Source organism: Bombina bombina, chromosome 1 (genome assembly GCF_027579735.1).
Source record: "Bombina bombina isolate aBomBom1 chromosome 1, aBomBom1.pri, whole genome shotgun sequence".
NCBI classification, from domain to species: Eukaryota; Metazoa; Chordata; class Amphibia; order Anura; family Bombinatoridae; genus Bombina; species Bombina bombina.
This window is the reverse complement of record NC_069499.1, coordinates 127,106,251-127,133,290: the sequence shown is the minus strand read 5'-3', so window position 1 is coordinate 127,133,290 and position 27,040 is coordinate 127,106,251. Positions and strand designations below refer to the sequence as shown.

At 41.6% G+C, this 27,040-nt stretch overlaps 1 protein-coding gene across 3 annotated transcripts in view; it reads left to right on the top strand.

Moving 5' to 3' along the window:
• DDHD1 (DDHD domain containing 1) overlaps positions 1-27,040 on the top strand; it is a 428,406-nt gene that overhangs the window by 191,256 nt on the left and 210,110 nt on the right. For all 3 annotated transcript variants that reach the window (XM_053697596.1, XM_053697597.1, XM_053697595.1), the window contains one exon: positions 8,365-8,471. In XM_053697596.1, the coding sequence (XP_053553571.1) occupies positions 8,365-8,471 (107 nt within the window). The remainder of the gene's footprint in view (positions 1-8,364; positions 8,472-27,040) is intronic.

Sequence of the window (27,040 nt, the reverse complement as noted above, 5' to 3'; positions counted from 1 at the left end):
CCTTTGCTCGTTTTCATATGAGACCTCTCCAGCTTTGTATGCTGAACCAATGGTGCAGGGATTATACAAAGCTATCACAATTAATATCCTTAAATCCCAATGTTCGACTCTCTCTGACTTGGTGGTTAGATCACCATCGTATAGTTCAAGGGGCCTCTTTTGTTCGTCCAATCTGGACTGTGATCACAACAGATGCAAGTCTTTCAGGTTGGGGAGCTGTCTGGGGATCTCTGACAGCACAAGGGGTTTGGAAATCTCAAGAGGCGAGATTACCAATCAATATTTTAGAACTCTGTGCTATTTTCAGGGTTCTTCAGGTTTGGCCTCTGTTGAAGAGAGAACCGTTCATTTGTTTTCAGACAGACAATATCACAACTGTGGCATATATAAATCATCAGGTTGGGACTCAGTCCCCAAGCTATGAAAGAAGTATCTCGGATACTTGTTTGGGCGGAATCCAACTCCTGTCTAGTTTCTGTGGTTCATATCCCAGGTATAGACAATTGGGAAGCGGATTATCTCAGCCGTTTGACTTTACATCCGGGAGGGAGTGGCCGCTCCATCCAGATGTGTTTTCTCAGATTGCTCAGATGTGGGGTCTTCTAGAAATAGATCTGATGGCTTCTCATCTAAACAAGAAACTTCCCAGGTACCTGTCCAGGTCCAGGGATCCTCAGGCAGAGGCAGTGGATCCGTTAGCAATTCCTTGGTGTTACCAACCTGCTTATATCTTCCCGCCTCTAGTGCTTCTTCCAAGAGTGATTTCTAAAATCATCATGGAACATTAGTTTGTGTTGCTAATAGCTCCAGCATGGCCTCACAGGTTTTGGTATGCAGATCTTGTTCGGATGTCCAGTTGCCAACCTTGGCCACTTCCATTAAGGCTAGACCTTCTGTCTCAAGGTCCGTTTTTCCATCAGGATCTCAAATCATTAAATTTGAAGGTATGGAAATTGAACGCCTAGTGCTTAGTTATAGAGGTTTCTCTGACTCAGTGATTAATACTATGTTACAGGCTTGTAAATCTGTTTCTAGGAAGATTTATTATCGAGTTTGGAAGATTTATATTTCATGGTGTTCTCATAAATTCTCCTGGCATTCTTTTATAATTCCTAGAATTTTACAGTTTCTTCAGGATGGTTTGGATAAGGGTTTGGTCTGCAAGTTCCTTGAAGGGACAAATCTCTGCTCTTTCTGTTTTATTTCACAGGAAGATTGCTAAGCTTCCTGATCCTCACTGTTTTGTACAGGCATTGGTCCATATCATGCCTGTCATTAAATCAATCTCTCCTTAATTTGGTTTTGAAGGCTTTACAGGCTCCTCCGTTTGAGCCTATGCATTCTTTGGACATTAAACTACTTTTTGGAAAATGTTGTTCCTTTTGGCCATCTCTTCTGCTAGAAGAGTTTCCGAATTATCTGCTCTTTCTTGTGAATCTCCTTTTCTGATTTTCCATCAGGATAAGACAGTTTTGCAGACTTCATTTAAATTTCTACCTAAGGTTGTGAATTTTAACATTAATAGAGAAATTGTTGTCCCTTCTTTGTTTCCTAATCCTAAGAATTCTTCGGAGAGATCCTTACATTCTTTAGATGTTGTAAGAGCTTTGAAATATTATGTCGAAGCTACTAAATATTTCAGGAAGACTTCTAGTCTCTTTGTTGTCTTTTCTGGTTCTAGGAAAGGTCAGAAGGCTTCTGCCATTTCCTTGGCATTTTGTTTAAAGCTTTTGATTCATCAGGCTTATTTGGAGTCGGGTAAGGCCCCGCCTCAGAGAATTACAGCTCATTCTACTAGATAAGTCTCTACTTCGTGGACTTTTAAGAATGAAGCTTCAGTTGGTCAGATTTGCAAAGCTGCGACTTGGTCTTCTTTGCATACATTTACTACATTCTACCGTTTTGATTCCTCTGCTTATGTTTAAGTTTTTTTCTTTTTTTCATTATGAGAATAAACTTATATTTTGGGTTGTGGATTAATTTTTTTCAGCGGAAAATTACTGTTATTATTTTATCCCTCCCTCCCTAGCGACTCTTCTGTGGAGTTCTTCATCTTGGGTATTACTATCCCATACATCACTATCTCATGGACTCTTGTCAATTACATGAAAGAAAGCATAATTTATGTAAGAACTTACCTGATAATTTAATTTCTTTTATATTGGCAAGAGTCCATGAGCTAGTGACGTATGGGATATACAATCCTACCAGGAGGGGCAAAGTTCCCCAAACCTCAAATTGCCTATAAATACACACCACACCCACAATTCAGTTTATTTATAGGCATTTTGAGGTTTGGGGAACTTTGCCCCTCCTGGTAGGATTGTATATTCCATACATCACTAGCTCATGGACTCTTGCCAATATGAAAGAAATTAATTTATCAGGTAAGCTCTTACATAAATTATGTTTTTTTCTGGTTCCAGAATAGATTAGGAAGCCTCTGCCATTTCTTTGGCATCCTGATTAAAGCTTTTGTTTTTCAAATCTTATTTCAAGGCAGGGCAGGCTCTGCCTCAGAGATTTACAGCTCATTCTACTAAGTTCAATTGCCATTTTTTTGGGCTTTTTCAGAATGAAGCTTATGTTGATCAAATTTGCAAATTAATCATTTGGTCTTCTTTGCATACTTTTATTGTTTTTACCTTTTTGATGTATTTGCTTCTTCTGAAGCAGTCTTTGGTAGAAAAAATCTTCAGGCAGCTGTTTCAGTTTGATTTTACTGGTTTTGATTTAAGTTTTTTGAGAAGTGTGGATTTAATTTCTCAGTGGAAATAACTGTTGTTATTTTTATCCCTCCCTCTCTAGTGACTCTTCTGTGGACTTCCACATCTTGGGTATATCTATTCCATGCGTCACTAGCTCATGGACTCTTGCCAATTACATGAAATAAAACATAATTTATGTAAAACTTACCTGATAAATTAATTTCTTTTCTATTGGCAAGAGTCCATGAGGCCCACCCTTTTTATGGTGGTTATGATTTTTGTATAAAAGCACAATTATTTTTCCAGTTCCTCTTTTTGTATGCTTTTTTACTCCTTATTTTATCACCCCACTACTTGGCTATTCGTTAAACTGAATTGTGGGTGTGGTGAGGGGTGTATTTATAGGCATTTTGAGGTTTGGGAAACTTTGCCCCCTTCTGGTAGGAATGTATATCCCATACGTTACTAGCTCATGGACTCTTGCCAATATGAAAGAAATGAATTTATCAGGTAAGTTCTTACATAAATTATGTTATTCCGTTGATGCATCCCGGAAATCCTTAACAGTTATACTGAGTATTTATAAATGGAATTATAAAATACATCCTTAGGTTTTTAATGTAGAAAAATTAAAGTAGAATGAGTTTTCTTTCTAATGGCAGTGAGAGTCCACAAATTCATTCATAAGTTATGGGAAATACTTCACCTGGCCACCAGGATGAGGCAAAGACACTTCAAACAGAGCATTAAATATTACTCCCACTTCCCCTACCCTCCTAATAGTCCTTTGCCTCGTATCATGGAGGTAGGCATAGAGAGGTGCTCTGCTGAAGATTCAATTTCTTGTCAATAGATTGTTTCCTGCAAGAGAGGGCAGGGGAGTTGGTATTGCCATGTAATTCTCTTTGTAGAGTTTTGGTGTCTTTTAGCCTCTGGTGGTGGCAGGGAAGTTCCCCTGCCTCCTTCAGTGTCATGCTGCTATCCTCCCTTTCCTAGGCAAACGGTGTTAGTTACACTGATTTTTCTTTGTGATACAGGACTTCTTCAGGATACAAGAAGCTGGGTAAGTCCTTTTTTTCTTTTTTTTTACTCTTCCTTGTCTAATTGCTTGTTACCTGATCAGGTATGGGAGTCTACAGATGACATGGTAATCAAGGTTAGTACCTACTCAGTGAGGGGGGCTATTCAGATTGCACACAAACTATGTATGAGCCATAAATAGCAGGACTGACTCAATGAGAGAGGCTATTTTATTATGTGGCACAATAACTATATGCAACATTTTGTCCTATAGTGGACCCTCTGGTAAAGGTTGTGCCTTCATGGGGAGCTCATGATCCTACACAGAGTTCTTCAACTGGACTTGCTGTTCGGACCTGGTGCTCGTTGTTAACATAAGATGAGCAATTTTATGTTCAGTAGCGGGATTAAGCCTCTTAACGTCAAGGCACGCGCTACTATTTTGTTTCAGGATGCACATACTGGCATGGTGAGCCAGCATATCTACACTTTGTGGCGCACTTGACCTGCGGCGGTTGCATAGACTCCAGCTGCAGGCATTTTTGGCGCTGTCCTCACCTTCCACACTTCTTTCCAGTGTGCAACTCATATGAACGATCTCTCCAGCAAGAGAGACAGCACGAGAGTCCTGCAGTCAGCACGAAGGTGGTGAGACACCTCTTACAGAGCATTAGTCATGGGAATATATTTATTTCTTAACGCTCTACTCTATTTCTCTTTCAATTCTAGATGGATGACTCCTCTCTAGAACCTAGCCAGAGGAGAGTTGCCCGATCCCTCTATTTTACTCAAATACATGTATGTTATGAAGGTCTCAGAATGTGTCCTCCTTTTCAGTTATGTAACTAATGCCTTACATCTGTTCTACAGTCTCATTCAGTTGGTCCTGGTACTAAGACATCTGCTACGCCTGTTCTGTAGATTTGCAAACCTCAGTATAACCAGATATGCCTGTATTACAACAGGAAACTGCTGCCCCTAGATTCTGTTCTCTGAGTGTCTCAAACTCAATCCCCCTTTCCTCAGGATTCCTCAGTCGCCGAGATCAGCTGCCCTAAATGCTATGCCATTTTCAGGTAAAAGTAAGAGTAAAATTAAGCACTGTTCCTCTGATTCTAGAACCAGCAGTTCTGTGGGAGCTGCTGCGGTTAGCCATATGCAGCTTTCTAAAGTTGATGACCCCTCGGCTAAAACTTTTATCCTCTTATTCCTCTGGAGAATTGGAAAGGGTTTCTGAATACAGTTGACCCTCGTTTTGCACCGGTTCAATTTGCACCGTTTCAGAATAACACCCTTTTTTTCAGTCCTATAACTGCTATAGAAAATCACTGAGAAGCAATGCATTGATTAAAATAAGTGATCGCCAGTAGGTGAAGCTGTCCGCTTGTGTTGCAGCAAAGATATGCAAGCCAAGCAATTAATCAGTGTAACCAGACCTGAGCTATCGAGCATCTTTCAAAGGAACAAGATCTAGCAGCCACTTCCCTTTTATCTTCCTGCCCAGCTGCTTGAAGGACAAGCCTATAAATCAGTCCAGACTGGAATGCATAGAATAGCTGTAGACCCGATATTATCCAACATGCTAACAATGCAGAGAACAGTTTGCAGAAAAATGCAAGTAAAAAAGTTTTTGTTCATTAAACTTAGTTTTATACATTGTGTTGTGTGATTATTTTATTAGGTTTATAATGCTGTTTAGCATTTAAAGTCTTCACTTTAAAGCTCTAAAAATAATGTATTAGTTGGTACTTATGTCAATTTTGAGAGGGGCCTGGAACCTAACTCCCTCACTTCTCATTGACATACATTTTAAACTGGGTTTTAATTTACAACTGTTTCTATTTACAACCATTCCTTCTGGAACCTAACCCCGGCGTAAACTGAGGGCTGTCTGTATATTAATTTTAGATTTAAAATTGAACCCCTAGGATACTTACTTAAAGAGGTTTTAAGCACTCTAGGCATAACTGAGTCAAAAACCTCAGAGGATAAACTGATAGATATATTAGATATGGTGTTTAAACCTAAGCTAAAATCCCCTGAAGGTGTTCCCAGTTCATTAGTGGCAGACATTATAGCCAAGGAGAATGTTTCCTGTACTGGATAGCCATTTTGAAATGTGGAATACTGTCCCTAAGGTAGACGGTGCCATTTCCACCCTGGCTAAATGCACTACTATTCCCATTGAGGATAGTGCATCCTTTAAAGACCATATGGATAGGAAGATAGAGGGATATTTCAGTAAGCTCTTTCTCCAGTGAGGCTTGATTTTCCAACCTACTGTGGGAATTGCTGCCGTGGCAGGGGCTGCCACCTTCTGGTGTGACACCTTATCTGAACTGATTTCGGTACAGTAGGAGGATATACAAGACGGCTTTTTGTAGGGCCTGAATGCGAATTCCTTCATTTGTGGTGCTCTTTTTCAACCTACTGTAAGCATTGCTGCTGTGGCAGGGGCTGCTACCTTCTGGTGCCATGCCTTATCCGAACTGATTTTGGTAGAATAGGAGGATATACAAGACTGCATTCAGGCCCTACAAACATCCAATTCCTTCATTTGTGGTGCTCTTTTTCAACCTACTGTGGCGCTAATATCCCAATAATTCAGCTCAATGCCATGCATTCTGGATTCGCTGTACTAGCCAGCAGTGTTCTGTGGCTAAAATCTTGGTAAGCGGACATGGTTTCTAAGGCTAGATTACTTTCCTTGGCCTTTAAGGAAAAATATTTATTTGGACTGGGTTTGGATGTCCTTGTTCTACAGTCACTGGCAGTATGGGTGCCTTTCTACCTCAGGATAAGGAATCTAGAACTAAGGAACGTCCTATGGCAAGTCACAGAGGAGTGCCTCAACAACCAAGTCTGAAACGCCCAAGAGTACCTGGAAGCCAAATCCGGTGTGGAACAAGAACAAACAGTCCAAGAAATCGACCCCTGATAACAAGACAGCATGAATGGGTCAGGGTTCAGGTCAAGTAGGGGGAATATTATCTATGTTTTGGAAGGTTTGGGCTCAGTCTGTTATGGGCATCATATCTCAGGGTTACAAAATAGGTTTCCGATCTCGCCCTCCAAGGGGCAGATTTCTCCTTTCAAGGATCTCGGGGAAGCCTGAAAAATGAACAGCCTTCCTACGCTGTATATATTATCTAGTATTTATGGGGGTTGTTGTCCCCGTACAGAGAGCGGAGAAGGGTTTCATTCAAACTTATTCAATGTTCCCTAAAAGGAGGGAACCTTTTATCCCATTTTAGATCTGTAGTGTCTCAACAAGCTCTTAAGGGTACCTTCCTTCAAGATGGAGACCACCAGGTCAATTCTTCCTTTCGTGCATGAGGGTCAGTTCATGACCACCATAGATCTGAAGGATGCATACCTTCACATTCCTATTCACTGAGATCATTATCAGTACCTACATATTGCTTTTCTGGACAAGCATTACCAGTTCATAGCTCTTCAGTTTGGTTTAGCTACAGCCCACAGGATTTTCACAAAGCTTCTAGGGGCTCTCCTGGCTGTAGTCAGACTTCAGGTGCCATCATTACATTTAGCAACATCTCATATGGAGAAGTTACTCTGGTATCTTCAAACGCATGGCTGGATTTTAAATAGGGAGAAGAGTTACCTCACTCCCAACATGAGAGTGAACTTTCTGGGATCGTCATAGGTTCTATCAGCATGCGTATCTATCTCACAGAGCATCTCGGGGACGAGCTTCAGACGGCCTTCTTGGCTCGATGCATGGAGGTGGTAGGTCTTATGTTTGCGGCAATGGAAAGCGAACCATTTAGACCTCTCTCATGTAATAGCTCTGGATCCAGAGACAAGAGAGTCTCTTTCCTGGAGGCTGTTTCATTAACCAGTTTTCCAGGGCATGTGCTTTCTGCTCCCATACTGCGAGATCTTAACAGATGCGAGTCTGACAGTTTGGGTTGCTCTGGGTGGTTCTCTGAGTGCTCTGAGAACCTGGCGCCCAGAGGAAACGGTATTGGCAATCAATGTTCTGGAACTAAGGGCCATCTTCCATGCCCTTCAGTCGTGACCCCAATTGCGTTCTGTCCGTTTTCAGATTTCAATCCGACAACATTTTCGTAGACTCCACAGCTCGAGTGTTGGTTTCCCATAGGTTATGAATGAATTTGTGGACTTTCACTGCCATTAGAAAGAAAATATAACTTATGCTTACCTGATAAATTTTTTTCTTTCTTGTCGTTAAGAATTCACTAATCCACCCTGATTTCTGTAGAGGCAGCAGTCTTATGGCACCTCTGTACCCCTTGTATCTCTACTTTTCCTTATTTTTGACTTGAACTACTGAGGGTAGGGGAAGTGGGAGGAATATTTTAATGCTCTGTGATGTCTTTGCCTCCTCCTGGTGACCAGGTGAAGTATTCCCCATACGTTATGAATGAGTTTGTGGACTCTGTCAGGTAAACATTAATTATAATATACATGTAAATGCTAACATTTGTAAATGTTTTTTTTTACTAATGATAATAAATTTACACAAATGTTGAAGTGTGAAACAATTTAAAACGGTCTAAGGTATATGAAGAACAAAGTATTTATTTGAGCATTTGACCATTATTATATTCTGCTTTAGTAAAGTTAACTGAAAATTATTTTTTTCTTTTAGACACTGTTGATTCTATTACCCCAGATAAAGTACGTCGCATAAGGGATCTGCTGAACAGCAGTGCAATGGACATCATGTACTATACAAGTCCTCTCTATAGAGATGAAGTAAGTGAGCGCTATAAGGGTATTCTACATTTTTAACAAAAACTATTTGTTTTCTTACTAGATGTATATTTCTGAAAAGGGGATAAAGGCACCGTAAACACCTTGAGATTTTTATATTAAATGTTTAGTTATTCATAATGATACAACTGTGCAATATACTTTCATTGTTTATTTTGCCCCCTTTTTATTTATGCCATATAGTTCAGTAAATTGTTGCTTTCCTAATTCTCGGGTGTTACCATTTGTTATTTATTCCTAATTCTCGGGACTTGAAATGCATCCTGCTGACTTCATGAGGCCAACTGTGCTACATATAATTTCCTAACCTGCAATGGCAGATAACTGCAAAACAATGCATTTTATACTAACTTTATGACAGTGACTAGCCTTGTTATCTACAGGGTGGGAGGCGTTTGGCTATTGAAAAATAATTATACTAAACAAGATTTGTTTTAAAAAAATGTTTATACTTGGCTGTTGTTGTTCTATAGCAACAGCAGAAATGTCTCAATTACAAGGTGTTTACGGTCCTTTTAATTACAAAGTCAATCATACACTTGGGGCATTCAGGTGACTCAACTCTGCAGATAAAAATAGTGAGGCAATCGGAAGCAAACACAAGTATATGTATCCTCCAATCTAGAGTGTGATTTATTGGAGAGCAACTTTTACTTTATCAGGGATTAAACAAATTGTAATACATGAAAGTTAATTTTAAAATAAAATGCTGTCATAAAATAGAGCATTTTATTTTCCCACTTTAATCTCCCTTTAAAGGGACATTAAACACTAAGTAAATGCTAGATAGAATGATGCATTCAATAAGAATAACACGTACATTTATTAAAGTTTCAATAGTAGTTTAAATATTGACAAAATAAATGTAAAGTTTTAGTGTCTATAAAACAATGGGAGCTGCCAAGTTTTAAGTTACCCTCTGTGCTGTGGCCTATTAGGGACAGTTATAAAAAGGCCACTAGAGTGTGCAGCCAATGGCTGCGAGGAATGTAACAGTGTTCTGCACTTCTAGCAGGAGCTGAAAAGCTCACAATTTCAGAATGGAATTACAGGAAAAAGGGACAAAATAAATAAATTGTGTATATATAAAAAATAAAAACTCTATTATATACTTTAATCATTTTATATTACCATGTCAAAGTGTTTAATTTCCTTTTTAATAAAAAGAAATAGATGTATGATTGGGAGAACCCATCTTCATTTCTCCAACATAGGTGTGTCCGGTCCACGGCGTCATCCTTACTTGTGGGATATTCTCTTCCCCAACAGGAAATGGCAAAGAGCCCAGCAAAGCTGGTCACATGATCCCTCCTAGGCTCCGCCTACCCCAGTCATTCTCTTTGCCGTTGTACAGGCAACATCTCCACGGAGATGGCTTAGAGTTTTTTAGTGTTTAACTGTAGTTTTTATTATTCAATCAAGAGTTTGTTATTTTAAAATAGTGCTGGTATGTACTATTTACTCAGAAACAGAAAAGAGATGAAGATTTCTGTTTGTATGAGGAAAATGATTTTAGCACCGTAACTAAAATCCATGGCTGTTCCACACAGGACTGTTGAGAGCAATTAACTTCAGTTGGGGGAACAGTGTGCAGTCTCTTACTGCTTGAGGTATGACACATTCTAACAAGACGATGTAATGCTGGAAGCTGTCATTTTCCCTATGGGATCCGGTAAGCCATGTTTATTAAGATAGTAAATAAGGGCTTCACAAGGGCTTATTAAGACTGTAGACTTTTTCTGGGCTAAATCGATTCATTATTAACACATATTTAGCCTTGAGGAATCATTTAATCTGGGTATTTTGATAAGATTATATCGGCAGGCACTGTTTTAGACACCTTATTCTTTAGGGACTTTCCCTAATCATTGTCAGAGCCTCATTTTCGCGCCGGTATGGCGCACTTGTTTTTGAGAACAGCATGGCATGCAGCTGCATGTGTGTGGAGCTCTGATACATAGAAAAGTCTTTCTGAAGGCATTATTTGGTATCGTATTCCCCTTTGGGCTTGGTTGGGTCTCAGCAAAGCAGATTCCAGGGACTGTAAAGGGGTTAAATATAAAAACGGCTCCGGTTCCGTTATTTTAAGGGTTAAAGCTTCAAAATTTGGTGTGCAATACTTTTAAGGCTTTAAGATACTGTGGTGAAATTTTGGTGAATTTTGAACAATTCCTTCATACTTTTTCGCAATTGCAGTAATAAAGTGTGTTTAGTTTAAAATTTAAAGTGACAGTAACGGTTTTATTTTAAAACGTTTTTTGTGCTTTGTTATCAAGTTTATGCCTGTTTAACATGTCTGAACTACCAGATAGATTGTGTTCTGACTGTGGGGAAACCAAGGTTCCTTCTCGTTTAACTATATGTATTTTATGTCATAAAAAATTTAGTAAAAATGATGCCCAAGATGATTCCTCAAGTGAGGGGAGTAAGCATGGTACTGCATCATCCCCTCCTTCGTCTACACCAGTCTTGCCCATACAGGAGGCCCCTAGTACATCTAGTGCGCCAATACTCCTTACTATGCAACATTTAACGGCTGTAATGGATAATTCTATCAAAAACATTTTAGCCAATATGCCCACTTATCAGCGAAAGCGCGACTGCTCTGTTTTAGAAAATTCTGTAGAGCATGAGAACGCTGATGATATGGTTTCTGAAGGGCCCCTACACCAGTCTGAGGGGGCCAGGGAGGTTTTGTCTGAGGGAGAAATTTCAGATTCAGGAAAAATTTCTCAACAAGCTGAACCTGATGTGATTACTTTTAAATTTAAGTTGGAACATCTCCGCGCTCTGCTTAAAGGAGGTGTTATCCAATTTGGATGATTGTGATTATCTGGTCATTCCAGAACCACTATGTAAAATGGAAAAGTTCTTAGAGGCCCCGGGGCCCCCCGAAGCTTTTCCTATATCCAAGCGGGTGGCGTACATTGTTAATAAAGAATGGGACAGGCCCGGTATACCTTTAGTACCTCCCCCCATATTTAAAAAATTGTTTTCCTATAGTCGACCCCAGAAAGGACTTATGGCAGACAGTCCCCAAGGTCGAGGGGGCGGTTTCTACTCTACACAAGCGCGCCACTATACCCATAGAAGATAGTTGTGCTTTTCAAGATCCTATGGATAAAAAATTAGAAGGTTTGCTAAAAAAGATGTTTGTTCAGCAAGGTTACCTTCTACAACCAATTGCATGCATTGTCCCTGTCACTACAGCCGCGGATGAGCTAGAAAAGGCGATTATTAGTAATTCTTCTTCTTATGAGGAGATTATGGACAGAATTCGTGCTCTTAAATTGGCTAATTCTTTCACCCTAGACGCCACCTTGCAATTGGCTAGGTTAGCGGCGAAAAATTCTGGGTTTGCTATTGTGGCGCAGAGCGCTTTGAGTCTACCGCCACACTGCCTTGAATGTGGTCAGCGGATGCGTCTTCCAAGAACAAATAGCTTGACATTCCTTTCAAGGGGAAAACACTGTTTGGCCCTGACTTGAAAGAGATTATCTCTGATATCACTGGGGGCAAGGGCCACGCCCTTCCTCAGGATAGGTCTTTTCAAGACCAAAAATAAACCTAAGTTTCGTCCCTTTCGCAGAAACGGACCAGCCCCAAGGGCTACGTCCTCTAAGCAGGAAGGTAATACTTCTCAAGCCAATCCAGCCTGGAGACCTATGCAAGGCTGGAACAAAGGAAAGCAGGCCAGGAAACCTGCTACCAAGACAGCATGAAATGCGGGCCCCCGATCCGGGACCGGATCTGGTGGGGGGCAGACTCTCTCTCTTCGCTCAGGCTTGGGCAAGAGATGTTCTGGATCCTTGGGCGCTAGAAATAGTCTCCCAAGATTATTCTCTGGAGTTCAAGGGGCTTCCTCCAAGGGGGAGGTTCCACAGGTCTCAGTTGTCTTCAGACCACATAAAAAGACAGGCATTCTTACATTGTGTAGAAGACCTGCTAAAAACGGGAGTGATTCATCCTGTTCCATTAGGAGAACAAGGGATGGGGTTCTACTCCAATCTGTTCATAGTTCCCAAAAAAGAGGGAACGTTCAGACCAATCTTAGATCTCAAGATCTTGAACAAGTTTCTCAAGGTTCCATCGTTCAAGATGGAAACCATTCGAACAATTCCTTCCTTCCAGGACGGTCAATTCATGACCACGGTGGATTTAAAGGATGCGTATCTACATATTCCTATCCACAAGGAACATCATCGGTTCCTAAGGTTTGCATTCCTGGACAAGCATTTCCAGTTCGTGGCGTTTTCTTTCGGATTAGCCACTGCTCCTAGGATTTTCTCATAGGTACTAGGGTCCCTTCTGGCGGTGCTAAGACCAAGGGGCATTGCTGTAGTACCTTACTTGGACGACATTCTGATTCGAGCGTCGTCCCTTCTTCAAGCAAAGGCTCACACGGACATTGTCCTGGCCTTTCTCAGATCTCACGGATGGTAAGTGAACGTGGAAAAGAGTTCTCTATCTCCGTCAACAAGGGTTCCCTTCTTGGGAACTATAATAGACTCCTTAGAAATGAGGATTTTTCTGACAGAAGCCAGAAAAACAAAACTTCTAGACTCTTGTCGGATACTTCATTCCGTTCCTCTTCCTTCCATAGCGCAGTGCATGGAAGTGATAGGTTTGATGGTAGCGGCAATGGACATAGTTCCTTTTGTGCGCATTCATCTAAGACCATTACAACTGTTCATGCTCAGTCAGTGGAATGGGGACTATTCAGACTTTTCTCCGAAGATACAAGTAAATCAGAAGACCAGAGACTCACTCCGTTGGTGGCTGTCCCTGGACAACCTGTCACAAGGGATGACCTTCCGCAGACCAGAGTGGGTCATTGTCACGACCGACGCCAGTCTGATGGGCTGGGGCGCGGTCTGGGGATCCCTGAAAGCTCAGGGTCTTTGGTCTCGGGTAGAATCTCTTCTACCGATAAATATTCTGGAACTGAGAGCGATATTCAATGCTCTCAAAGCTTGGCCTCACCTGTCTGCTATCCACATCCCAAGAGTGGAAAGTTGGGAAGCGGTTTTTCTGAGTCGTCAGACATTGCATCCGGGGGAGTGGGAACTCCATCCGGAAATCTTTGCCCAAGTCACTCAACCGTGGGGCATTCCAGACGTGGATCTGATGGCCTCTCGTCAGAACTTCAGAGTTCCTTACTACGGGTCCAGATCCAGGGATCCCAAGGCGGCTCTAGTGGATGCACTAGTAGCACCTTGGACCTTCAAACTAGCTTATGTGTTCCCGCCGTTTCCTCTCATCCCCAGGCTGGTAGCCAGGATCAAAGGAGAGGGCGTCGGTGATCTTGATAGCTCCTGCGTGGCCACGCAGGACTTGGTATGCAGATCTGGTGAATATGTCATCGGCTCCACCATGGAAGCTACCTTTGAGACGAGACCTTCTTGTTCTAGGTCCGTTCGACCCACTCCAGCTGACTGCTTGGAGATTGAACGCTTGATCTTATCAAAGCGAGGGTTCTCAGATTCTGGTATTGATACTCTTGTTCAGGCCTGAAAGCCTGTAACCAGAAAAATTTACCACATATTTTGGGAAAAATATATCTGTTGGTGTGAATCTACAGGATTCCCTTGGGACAAGGTTAAGATTCCTAAGAGTCTATCCTTCCTTCGAGAAGGATTGGAAAAAGGATTATCTGCAAGTTCCTTGATGGGACAGATTTCTGCCTTGTCTGTGTTACTTCACAAAAAGCTGGCAGCTGTGCCAGATGTTCTAGCCTTTGTTCAGGCTCTGGTTAGAATCAAGCCTGTTTACAAACCTTTGACTCCTCCTTGGAGTCTCAACCTAGTTCTTTCAGTTCTTCAGGGGGTTCCGTTTGAACCCTTACATTCCGTTGATATTAAGTTATTATCTTGGAAAGTTTTGTTTTTGGTTGCAATTTCTTCTGCTAGAAGAGTTTCAGAATTATCTGCTCTGCAGTGTTCTTCTCCTTATCTGGGGTTCCATGCAGATAAGGTGGTTTTGCGTACTAAACCTGGTTTTCTTCCAAAAGTTGTTTCTAACAAAAACATTAACCAGGAGATAGTTGTGCCTTCTTTGTGTCCTAATCCAGTTTCAAAGATGGAACGTTTGTTGCACAACTTGGATGTAGTTCGTGCTCTCAAATTTTACTTAGCAGCTACTAAGGATTTCAGACAAACTTCGTCTTTGTTTGTTGTTTATTCTGGTAAACGGAGAGGTTAAAAAGCAAATTCTACCTCTCTCTCCTTCTGGATTAAAAGCATTATCCGATTGGCTTATGAGACTGCCGGACGGCAGCCTCCTGAAAGAATCACAGCTCACTCCACTAGGGCTGTGGCTTCCACATGGGCCTTCAAGAACGAGGCTTCTGTTGATCAGATATGTTAGGCAGCGACTTGGTCTTCACTGCACACTTTTACTAAATTTTACAAATTTGATACTTTTGCTTCTTCTGAGGCTATTTTTGGGAGAAAGGTTTTGCAAGCCGTGGTGCCTTCCATTTAGGTGACCTGATTTGCTCCCTCCCTTCATCCGTGTCCTAAAGCTTTGGTATTGGTTCCCACAAGTAAGGATGACGCCGTGGACCGGACACACCTATGTTGGAGAAAACAGAATTTATGTTTACCTGATAAATTACTTTCTCCAACGGTGTGTCCGGTCCACGGCCCGCCCTGGTTTTTTTAATCAGGTCTGATAATTTATTTTCTTTAACTACAGTCACCACAGTAACATATGGTTTCTCCTATGCAAATATTCCTCCTTAACGTCGGTCGAATGACTGGGGTAGGCGGAGCCTAGGAGGGATCATGTGACCAGCTTTGCTGGGCTCTTTGCCATTTCCTGTTGGGGAAGAGAATATCCCACAAGTAAGGATGACGCCGTGGACCGGACACACCGTTGGAGAAAGTAATTTATCAGGTAAACATAAATTCTGTTTTTTAATTTGTTTTACATTTAAAAATCTTTGTACATACAGAATGAAACAACTTGTGTGTTTGTAAACGGTTTCTTTTATACAATTGTAAGCAACTTTTTTTTTATATTTGCTTTATTCTCTTGGTATTCTTTGTTGAAGGAGTAGCAATACACTCATGAAGCTAGCTGAACCAATATCCTATATGTGCAACAACAGATTAGCAGATAGCTCTAAGTACTGCAGTGCTGCTCCTGAGCCTACCTAGGTATTCAACTAAGAATAGCGAGAAAACAAAGCAAATGAGATAATTAGAAGTAAATTGGAAAGTTGTTTAAAATTACATGCTGTATCTGAATCATAAAATTTAAATTTTATCTTTACTGTTCCTTTAACCCCTTAATGACCAGCGCCGTACCCTGTACGACGCTGGTTATTAAGCCCTTAAGGACCAGCATCGTACCCTATAAGACACTGCAGTCCTGGGCCGGGATCTCGCTAAAAATAGTGAGATTTCGCTGTTTCTGCATGCCCCACGAGCAGTGGAGCACGAGTTGTAGAGTTACTGATACATCAGACAGCGGTGGTGCCAATTGGTGGGTGGGAGGGTAATCACTGGAGGGGGCAGGAGGTGGGTGGGAGGGGCAGGACTGCTACGCTACTGAAAAAAATAAGCGTGGAGCCACAGTGAGTGGAAAGGGGGAGGGGGAAGCAGGGAGACGGGTTGATATAGTGGAAAGTGGGATAGAGGGTGGGAAAGCGATCTGGGAGAGGGGTATGATAATGAGGGGGGGAAGCTACACTACAGAATTTTTTTTTTTGGTGAAATAAATAAAAATGAGAGCAAACTGGGTGCTGGCAGAAAGCTGCCAGTACCTGAGATGGTGGCTAATAAGTAGAGGGGGAGGGTTAGAGAGCTGTTTCAGGGGGATCAGGGAGGTTGGGGGATAAGGAGGGATCCTACACTGCAGAAAATATGTATAAAAAAAAATATTAATAAAAATAAATAAAAAAAAAAAGGCTTTTATTTTAGTACTGGCAGACTTTTTGGGGGAGGTGAGGGAGGGAAGAGAGCTGTTTTGAACCGTTTTCTTCTTGCAATACCCTCTTTGGGGGATTGTTATGCAGTCTCTTTTGCCGCCTGATAGGAGTTTCAGGATTCTCGTTCATTTGTCAAACAATCAATTACTAAGGTGTGAGTTCTGATCTTTTTTTGGGTCCTACCTTTGTCTTCGGACTTTGTGGGTGTTATCCTTAAATCCTTTTGAGGCCGAGTGGACAGTCACTGGGATACAGCATGAGAGACCAGTTCAAGACCCCATGGGGGGGCATAGCAGCGATTGCATCAACTCTTGTGCAATTTCCTTACAGAAGGGGTAACTTTATGGTTGTTCTGCAAGGTTTCTTGACCTTGATCCGGCTCCTGCTTCTGGGGATCCGGTTTTTAACCTAGTCAACCTAGGCATTTTGGTTACTCTGTTTTCCAGATTTCCATAAACTTTGGATCTCTCTGGCGTCCAGTAGCAGGTTTGTTTTCCCGGACCTGGGGAAATCTACTTGTTTCTACTGGGGCGGCTCTTCTTCTCTCTTCGGAGATATGGCAGGAGTTTTCCTGGGAATTTCTTTTCTGGAGTCTTCCTAGGTTTTTTTCTTTGATTTCCTTCTATTATGAGAGGATCTGGACTACTGCGCCTATTCAGTTGGCTCCTCCTGAGGTAATTTTTTCTCATCTGACTCTTGGAGTTCAGTGGGTCGAGGGTCTCTTTGCTGAGGGGTACCTTCCCTTTGAGTTTGAGGGGAACTGAGGATGATTATCCTGGAACCCGAGCTAGTCTCTTTGGGTATCAGTGTCTCTTTCCTTTCTTTCCTTACGTAATGATGGAGGAAAATTCGTCATCTTGTCGATGCTGGCTATTTTTTATTACTCTTGTCTTTTTGGACCATGCCCATCGCTGCCGTGATGGGCCAGTTAGACAGGAATATGGGTCAGAGTCTGACTGCTCTGTTTGGGCATCGACCACGTGTCAGCAAACCTTAGTGCTCCTTCCTTAGGTTAGGGGGGCATTACAGTCTGTTTGGATGATATGGAACCTTCCTTCAGTGGGTATCTGGTTCTCTTTATTGGTAAGGGTGTCATCCTCCCTTACCTCGTTTACTAGTAGGGGGGGGCATGAACGGATATTACTATTCTGTTCCTGTTGGCTCCTGTTGTTGTTTGTGGCATGAACGGATATTACTATTCTGTTCCTGTTGGCTCCTGGGGTTTCTGACCCGCGGACGTTCAGTTATCTGTACTTGATAGCTGTCTGTGGTAGGGTAGTTATTTTTTACTTTTCGTCCTTCCGGATATTCGGATCTGGTTAAGGCTCTACATTGGTTTTTGGGATCCATGTAGGAGGTCGTCTGGAATTTTTCCTTTTTCTCCTTCCCTCAATTGAAGAGTAATCTCTGCAGCCTTGTAGTCTGCTCTTTTTTCGAGTTATGCTTGGGGCTTCTCTTTCTGTTCTGTCTTAGACTCTAAGGATTGTTTTCTGGAGGTTCTTTCGGACCTTTTTTTTTATCTGATTCTTCCTTTCCTTTTAGTTGGGGAAAATGTGGTATGGGAGAGTTTATTTGTTGTTTCCTCTTGTCATTGATCATGGAGAGGGTTTAACTTTTGTGTGCCTCTAGTCAGTGGGACTGTTGTCTCTTCAGCGGCTTTTGTGCTCAGTTGAGTCCAGGGTTTATGAGTGGTCTCTAACAGGGATCTTATGGTTCTAATTGATGGGCAGTTACCTTGTCCTCTTCCAATTTTTTGTTCCTTCCGCTTCGGGTAAAGTAGTTTTTTTTTAATCATGAATTTGAGTTATGGCAGGCTGTGGTGCCATCAGAATGGGCTGCCTTTTTTGTTCCCACCCGTTTGCATTCAGTGTCCTTTTATAAGCTTGGGTATTGATTTTCCAAAAGTAATGAATGCAGCTGTGGACTTAAATTATTTTTATTCGTTCTTCTGGCATCTTTTTCACCCTGATATTTCTCCTATTGTTCCTTGTACCCTTGGCAGAATGACTGGGGGATGAGGGAAGTGGGGGAGGTATTTAAGCCTTTGACTGGGGTGTCTTTGCCTCCTCCTGGTGGCCAGGTTCTGTATTTCCCAAAAGTAATAAATGCAGCTGTGGACTCTCCCCGTACAGAAGAAAAACAATTATCTGGTAAGCATAATTTAAGTTTTTACAGATTGTTAGACTTCTAGTTTCTCTGCCCTAGCCCGCAGGGCGTTATGGCTGAAACCCTGGTCTGCGGACGTTTCCTCTAAAGTCAAGCTTCTGGCGATTCCTTACAAGGGCAAAACCTTGTTTGGACCCGGTTTGGCAGAAATTTTCTCTTATATTACAGATGGAAAAGGGTCTTTTCTACCTCAATATAAGAAGAATAGGCCTAAAGGACGTTAGAGTAATTTTGGTTTCTTTCGTAACTTCAGAGGAAAGCCTTCCTCTTCTTCCTCCAAGCAGGAACAATCTTGGAAATCCAATCAGACTTGGAATAAGGGGAAACAATCAAAGAAACCTGCAGACGATTCAAAATCAGCATGAATGGTTTGCCCCCGCTCCGGGATCGGATCAGGTGGGGGCAGACATTCTCAGTTCTCTCAAGCCTGGATACGAGAAGTCCCAGATCCCTGGACTGTGGACAATAGTATCCCAGGGTTACAAATTGGAATTCAAGACTTATCCCCCCAGAGGCAGATTCCATCTCTCAAGATTATCTGCAGACCAGATAAAGAGAGAGGCGTTCTTGAAATGTATATAATCTTGATAGTCCAGTTCCAGTGCAGGAACAGGGTTTCGGGTTCTACTCCAACCTATTTGTGGTTACCAAAAAAGGTAACTTTCCGTCCCTTTCCAGACTTGAAGTGTCTAAACAAGTTTCTCAAAGTTCAATCCTTCAAGATGGAGACTATACATTCCATTCTTCCTTTAGTACAAGAGTTCATGACAGCCATAGACCTAAAGGATGCGTATCTTCATGTTCCTAGTCACAGGGACCATCACAGATTCCTGAAATTTGCCTTTCTGGACAAACTTTTCCAGTTCATGGCCCTTCCATTTAGTCTAGCCATTGCTCCCAGAATTTTTTCAAAGGTTCTGGAGGCTCTTTTGGCACCCTACCTGGACGACATATTGTTTCAGGCACCGTCTTTTCAACAAGCAAAATATCACACAGAGATATTATTGTCTTTTCTTCGTTCCCAGGAATGGAATGTGAATCTGGAAAAAAAGCTCCCTTTCCCCTGCTACAAGAGTAGTGTTCTTAGGGACCATAATAGATTTTCTATTGATGAAGATTTTTCTGACAGAGGTCAGGAAAACCAAAATCATTTCCTTTTGCCTCTCTCTTTAGGCTACTGCTTATCCTTCAGTGGCTCAATGTATGGAGGTAATCGGTCGGATAGTGGCTTCCAAGGACATCATTCCTTTTGCTAGATTCCATTTGAGAGCTCTCCAGTTGTGCATGCTCAGACAATGGAATGGCGACTGTGCAGATCTAATTTAGAGAATAGGGTTAGATCAGTCGTCAAGGGACTCCCTTCTGTGGTGGATTTCTCACGAACATCTGTCTCAGTGCACATGTTTTCGGAGACCTTCCTGGGTGATTGTGACCACGGACGCCAGCCTGCTGAGCTGGGGAGCAGTCTGGAACTCATTAAAAGCTCAGCGCCTTTGGACTCTGGAGGAGTCTGCTCTTCCCATCAACATCTTGGAGTTGAGGGCAATTTACAATGCTCTATTGGCTTGGCCTCAGTTGTCCTCAGCCCAGTTTATCAGGTTCCAGTCAGACAACATAACCTCTGTGGCTTACAACAGTCACCAGGGAGGAACTCTGAGTTCCTTAGCTATGAAGGAGGTTACTCGGATTCTTCAGTGGGCAGAGACCCACAATTGCTGTCTATCTGCCCACCACATTCTAGGAGTAAACAACTGGGAAGCAGATTTTCTGAGCAGACAGACTTCCCGGGAGTGGAAACTCCATCCGGAGGTGTTTTCCAGCTAAGTCCTCAAATGGGGTGTGCCGGAGTAAGATCTGATGGCGTCCTGTCAGAACGCCAAGCTTCAAAGGTACGGTTCAAGGTCAAGAGATCTGCAGGCCATTCTGATAGATGCTCTGGCGGTTCCTTTGGTTTTCAGGTTGGCATACCTGTTTCCTCTGTTTGTTCTCCTTCCACGAGTCATTGCTTGTATCAAACAGGAAAGGGCGTTGGTGATTCTAATATCCCCTGCGTGGCCTCGCAGGATCTAGTTTGCAGACCTAGTGGAGATGTCATCTCTCCCACTTTGGAGACTACCTCTGAGGAAGGACCTCCTGATTCAGGGTCCCGTCCTTCATCCAAATCTCGTTTCTCTAAGGCTGACTGCTTGGAGATTGAACTCTTAATTCTGTCTAAGTGTGGTTTTTCTGAGTCGGTCATTGAGATCATGATTCAGGCACGCAAGCCTGTTACTACAAAGATTTACCATAAGATATGGCGTAAATATCTTTATTGGTGTGAATCCAAGGGCTACTCTTGGAGTAGAATTAGAATTCCTAGAATTTTATCTTTTCTTCAGGAAGGCCTGGAAAAGGGATTGTCAGTCAGTACCCTGAAGGGTCAGATTTCTGCTTTATCAGTTTTACTACATAAATGTTTGGCGGATGTGCCAGATGTGCAATCTTTTTGTTAAACCTTGGTCAAAATCAGGCCTGTCTTTAAGTCTGTTGTTTCTCCTTGGAGCCTTAACCTTGTTCTTAATGTTTTACAGCTGGTTCTGTGGTTGCATTCCATAAACATTAAGTTATTATCTTGGAAGGTTTTGTTTCTTGTTGCCATCTCTTCTGCTTGAAGAGTCTCGGAACTCTCAGCTCTGCAGTGTGATTCCCCTTATTTATTTATTTTCATGCCGATAAGGCGGTTCTTCGTACTAAGTTAGGTTTCCTTCCTAAGGTTGTTTCTCTGTGTCCTAATCCTTCTTCTTCCAAAGAACGTTTTTTTACACAATTTGGATGTTGTACGTGCTCTTAAATTCTACTTACAGGCACCAGTCCTCTGCCCTCTTTGTCTGTTTCTCTGGGAAACGTAAAGGCCAGAAAGCTACTGCTACTACTCTTTTTGGTTACAATGTATAATTCGTTTGGCTTATGAGACTGCTGGACAGCAGCTTCCTGAGAGAATTACGGCTAATTCTGCAAAGATCTTTTCCTTAAGTTAACAAACACTTTGTGAATAATATTGATACCTTTTAATTGCCCCATATTTTGCTACCCACATATTGTGATTATAGGCCTATTTGACCTGGCAAAAAAATAATTAAATTGTAATTAAAGGCCTACTTGATGTGGAAAAGAAGGGAAAAAACATAATTTATGTAAGAATTTACCTGATAAATTCATTTCTTTCATATTGGCAAGAGTCCATGAGCTAGTGACATATGGGATATACAATCCTACCAGGAGGGGCAAAGTTTCCCAAACCTCAAAATGCCTATAAATACACCCCTCACCACACCCACAATTCAGTTTAACGAATAGCCAAGCAGTGGGGTGATAAAGAAAGGAGTAGAAAGCATCAACAAAGGAAATTTGGAAATAATTGTGCTTTATACAAAAAAAATCATAACCACCATAAAAAGTGTGGGCCTCATAGACTCTTGCCAATATGAAAGAAATGAATTTATCAGGTAAATTCTTACATAAATTATGTTTTCTTTCATGTAATTGGCAAGAGTCCATGAGCTAGTGACATATGGGATATCAATACCCAAGATGTTATTTTAACTTTGAACAAAAGCAGAAGAATCAAACTGAAACAGCTGCCTGAAGAACTTTTCTACCAAAAACTGCTTCCGAAGAAGCAAAAACATCAAAATGGCAGAATTTAGTAAATGTATGCAAAGAGGACCAAGTTGCCGCTTTGCAAATCTGATCAACTGAAGCTTCATTCTTAAAAGCCCACGAAGTGGAGACTGATCTAGTAGAATGAGCTGTAATTCTCTGAGGCAGGGTTTGACCCGACTCCAAATAAGCTTGATGAATCAAAAGTTTCAACCAAGAAGCCAAGGAAATAGCAGAAGCTTTCTGACCTTTCCTAGGACCAGAAAATAAAACAAATAGACTGGAAGACTTCCTGAAATCTTTAGTAGCTTCCACATAATATTTCAAAGCTCTTACCACATCCAAAGAATGTAAGGATCTCGCCAAAGAATTCTTAGGATTAGGACATAAAGAAGAGACAACAATTTCTCTACTAATGTTGTTAGAATTCACAACCTTAGGTAAAAATTGAAAATTAGTCCGCAAAACTGCCTTATCCTGATGAAAAATCAGGAAAGGAGACTCACAAGAAAGAGCAGATGGCTCAGAAACTCTTATAGCAGAAGAGATAGCCAAAAGGAACAACACTTTCCAAGAAAGTAGTTTAATGTCCAAAGAATGCATAGGTTCTAATGGAGGAGAAGCCTTCAGAACCAAATTAAGACTCCAAGGAGGAGAAATTGACTTAATGACAGGCTTAATATGAACTAAAGCCTGTACAAAACAGTGTATATCAGAAAGTATAGCAATCTTTCTGTGAAATAAAACAAAGAGCGGAGATTTGTCCTTTCAAGGAACTTGCAGACAAACCCTTATCCAAACCATCCTGAAGAAACTGCAAAATTCTAGGAATTCTAAAGGAATGCCAGGAGAATTTATTAGAAGAACACCATGAAATGTAAGTCTTCCAAACTCTATAATAAATCTTTCTGGAAACAGATTTACAAGCTTGTAACATAGTATTAATCACTGAGTCAGAGAACCCTCTATGACTTAAAACTAAGCGTTCAATTTCCATACCTTCAAATTTAATGATTTGAGATCCTGATGGAAAAACGGACCTTGAGATAGTAGGTCCGGCCGTAACGGAAGTGGCCAAGGCGGGCAACTGGACATTCGAACCAGATCCGCATACCAAAATCTGTGTGGCCATGCTGGAGCCACCAGCAACACAAAAGACTGCTCCATGATGATTTTGGAGATCACTCTTGGAAGGAGAACTAGAGGCGGGAAGATGTAAGCAGGTTGATAACACCAAGGAAGTGTCAGCGCATCCACTGCTTCCGCCTGAACATCCCTGGACCTGGACAGGTATCTGGGAAGTTTCTTGTTCAGATGAGAGGCCATGAGATATATCTCTGGAAGACCCCACATCTAATCAATCTGAGAAAACACATCTGGATGGAGAGACCACTCCCCTGGATGTAAAGTCGGACGGCTGAGATAATCCGCCTCCCAATTGTCTACACCTGGGATATGCACCGCAGAGATTAGACAGGAGCTGGATTCCGCCCAAGCAAGTATCTGAGATACTTCTTTCATAGCTTGGGGACTGTGAGTCCCACCCTGATGATTGATATAATCCACAGTTGTGATATTGTCTGTCTGAAAACAAATGAACGGTTCTCTCTTTAGCAGAGGCCAGAACTGAAGAGCCCTGAAAATTGCACGGAGTTCTAAAATATTTATTGGTAATCTCGCCTCTTGAGATTTCCAAAGCCCTTGAGCTGTCAGAGATCCCCAAACAGCTCCCCAACCTGAAAGACTCGCATCTGTTGAGATCACAGTCCAGATTGGGCAAACAATAGAAGCCCCTTGAACCAAACGATGGTGATCTGTCCACCATGTCAGAGAGTGTCGTACATTGGGATTCAAGGATATTAATTGTGATATCTTTGTATAATCCCTGCACCATTGATTCAGCATACAAAGCTGTAGAGGTCTCATGTGAAAACGAGCAAAGGGGATCGCGTCCGATGCTGCAGTCATGAGACCTAAAACTTCCATGCACATAGCCACTGAAGGGAATGACTGAGACTGAAGTTGTCGTCATTCTGCGACCAATTTTAAACGTCTGTCTGTTAGAGACAGAGTCATGGACACTGAATCTATCTGGAAGCCTAAAAAGGTGACCCTTGTCTGAGGAATCAAGAAACTTTTTGGTAAATTGATCCTCCAACCATGTTTCCGAAGAAACAACACTAGTCGATTCGTGTGAGATTTTGCAGTACGTAAAGACTGAGCTAGTACCAAGATATCGTCCAAATAAGGAAACACCGCAATACCCTGTTCTCTGATTACAGATAGTAGGGCACCCAGAACCTTTGAAAAGATTCTTGGAGCTGTTGCTAGGCCAAATGGAAGAGCAACAAATTGGTAATGCTCGTCTAGAAAAGAGAATCTCAGAAACTGAAAGTGTTCTGGATGAATCAGAATATGAAGGTATGCATCCTGCAAGTCTATTGTAGACATATAATGTCCTTGCTGAACAAAAGGCAGAATAGTCCTTATAGTCACCATCTTGAAAGTTGGTACTCTTACATAACAATTCAAAATTTTCAGATCCAGAACTGGTCTGAATAAATTTTCTTTCTTTGTTACAATGAATAGGATTGAATAAAACCCCAAACCCTGTTCCTGAGGAGGAACTGGCATGATTACCCCTGAAGACTCCAGATCTGAAACACACATCAGAAAAGCCTGAGCTTTTACTGGATTTACAGGGATGCGTTAGAGAAAAAATCTTCTCACAGGAGGTCTTATTTTGAATCCTATTCGATACCCTTGAGAGACAATGCTCTGAATCCAATGATTTTGGACAGATTTTATCCAAAAATCCTTGAAAAACCTTAATCTTCCCCCTACCAGCTGAGCTGGCATGAGGGCTGCACCTTCATGCGGATTTTGGGGCCGACTTTGGTTTCCCAAAATGGCTTGGATTTATTCCAATTTGAGGAAGGCTTCCAATTGGAAGCAGATTCCTTGGGGGAAGGATTGAGTTTTTGTTCCTTATTCTGACGAAAGGAACGAAAACGATTAGAAGCCTTAGATTTACCCTTAGGTTTTTTATCCTGAAGCAAAAAAAATCCTTTTCTCCAACATAGGTGTGTCCGGTCCACGGCGTCATCCTTACTTGTGGGATATTCTCTTCCCCAACAGGAAATGGCAAAGAGCCCAGCAAAGCTGGTCACATGATCCCTCCTAGGCTCCGCCTTCCCCAGTCATTCTCTTTGCCGTTGTACAGGCAACATCTCCACGGAGATGGCTTAGAGTTTTTTGGTGTTTAAATGTAGTTTTTATTCTTCAATCAAGAGTTTATTTTAAAATAGTGCTGGTATGTACTATTTACTCTGAAACAGGAAAGAGATGAAGATTTCTGTTTGTAAGAGGAAAATGATTTTAGCAACCGTTACTAAAATCGATGGCTGTTTCCACACAGGACTGTTGAGAGGAATTAACTTCAGTTGGGGGAAACAGTGAGCAGACTTTTGCTGCTTGAGGTATGACACATTTCTAACAAGACTCGGTAATGCTGGAAGCTGTCATTTTCCCTATGGGAACCGGTAAGCCATTTTCTTTGTTTAAGTAAAAGAATAAAGGGCTTCATTAGGGCTTAAAAAACTGGTAGACATTTTTCTGGGCTAAAACGATTACTTTACTAAGTATATTTGGCAGATTATTACTTTTAATAGTTGTTAAATCTTGGGGATTGTTTTAATAAAAACGGCAGGCACTGTATTGGACACCTTTTTCACTGGGGGCCTTTTCTAGTCATAGACAGAGCCTCATTTTCGCGCCTCTAATGCGCAGTTGTTTTTGGAAAGCATGGCATGCAGATGCATGTGTGAGGAGCTAAGAACCACTGAAAAAGCTTATAGAAGGCATCATTTGGTATCGTATTCCCCTCTGGGTTTGGTTGGGTCTCAGCAAAGCAGATACCTGGGACTGTATAGGGGTTAAATGTAAAAACGGCTCCGGTTCCGTTATTTTAAGGGTTAAAGCTTTCAAATTTGGTGTGCAATACTTTTAAGGCTTTAAGTTACTGTGGTGAAATTTTGGTGAAATTTGAACAATTCCTTCATACTTTTTCACATATTCAGTAATAAAGTGTGTTCAGTTTAAAATTTAAAGGGACAGTAACGGTTTTATTGTAAAACGTTTTTTGTGCTTTGTTAACAAGTTTAAGCCTGTTTAACATGTCTGAACCATCAGATAACGATGTTCTATATGTATGAAAGCCAATGTGTCTCCCCATTTAAATATATGTGATATATTTGTGTCATAATGTCCAAACAAAGTAGGGATAATAATGCCATAGATATGATATTGCCCAAGATGATTCCTCTAATGAGGGGAGTAAGCATGGTACTGCATCATCCCCTTCTGTGTCTACACCAGTTTTGCCCACACAAGAGGCCCCTAGTACATCTAGTGCGCCAATACTTATTACCATACAACAATTAATGGCTATAATGGATAATTCTATTGCATGCATTTTTTTCCAAAATGCCTACTTATCAGAGAAAGCGTGATTGCTCTGTTTTAAACACTGAGGAGCAAGAGGACGCTGATGATATCTTTTCTGACATACCCTCACACCTATCTGAAGGGGCCAGGAGGGAGGTTTTGTCTGAGGGAGAAATTTCAGATTCAGGGAAAATTTCTCAACAAGCAGAACCTGATATTGTAACTTTTAAATTTAAATTTCAACATCTCCACGCACTACTTAAGGAGGTATTATCTACTCTGGATGATTGTGACAATTTGGTCATTCCAGAGAAATTAGGTAAGATGGACAAGTTCCTAGAGGTTCCGGTGCCCCCCGATGTTTTTC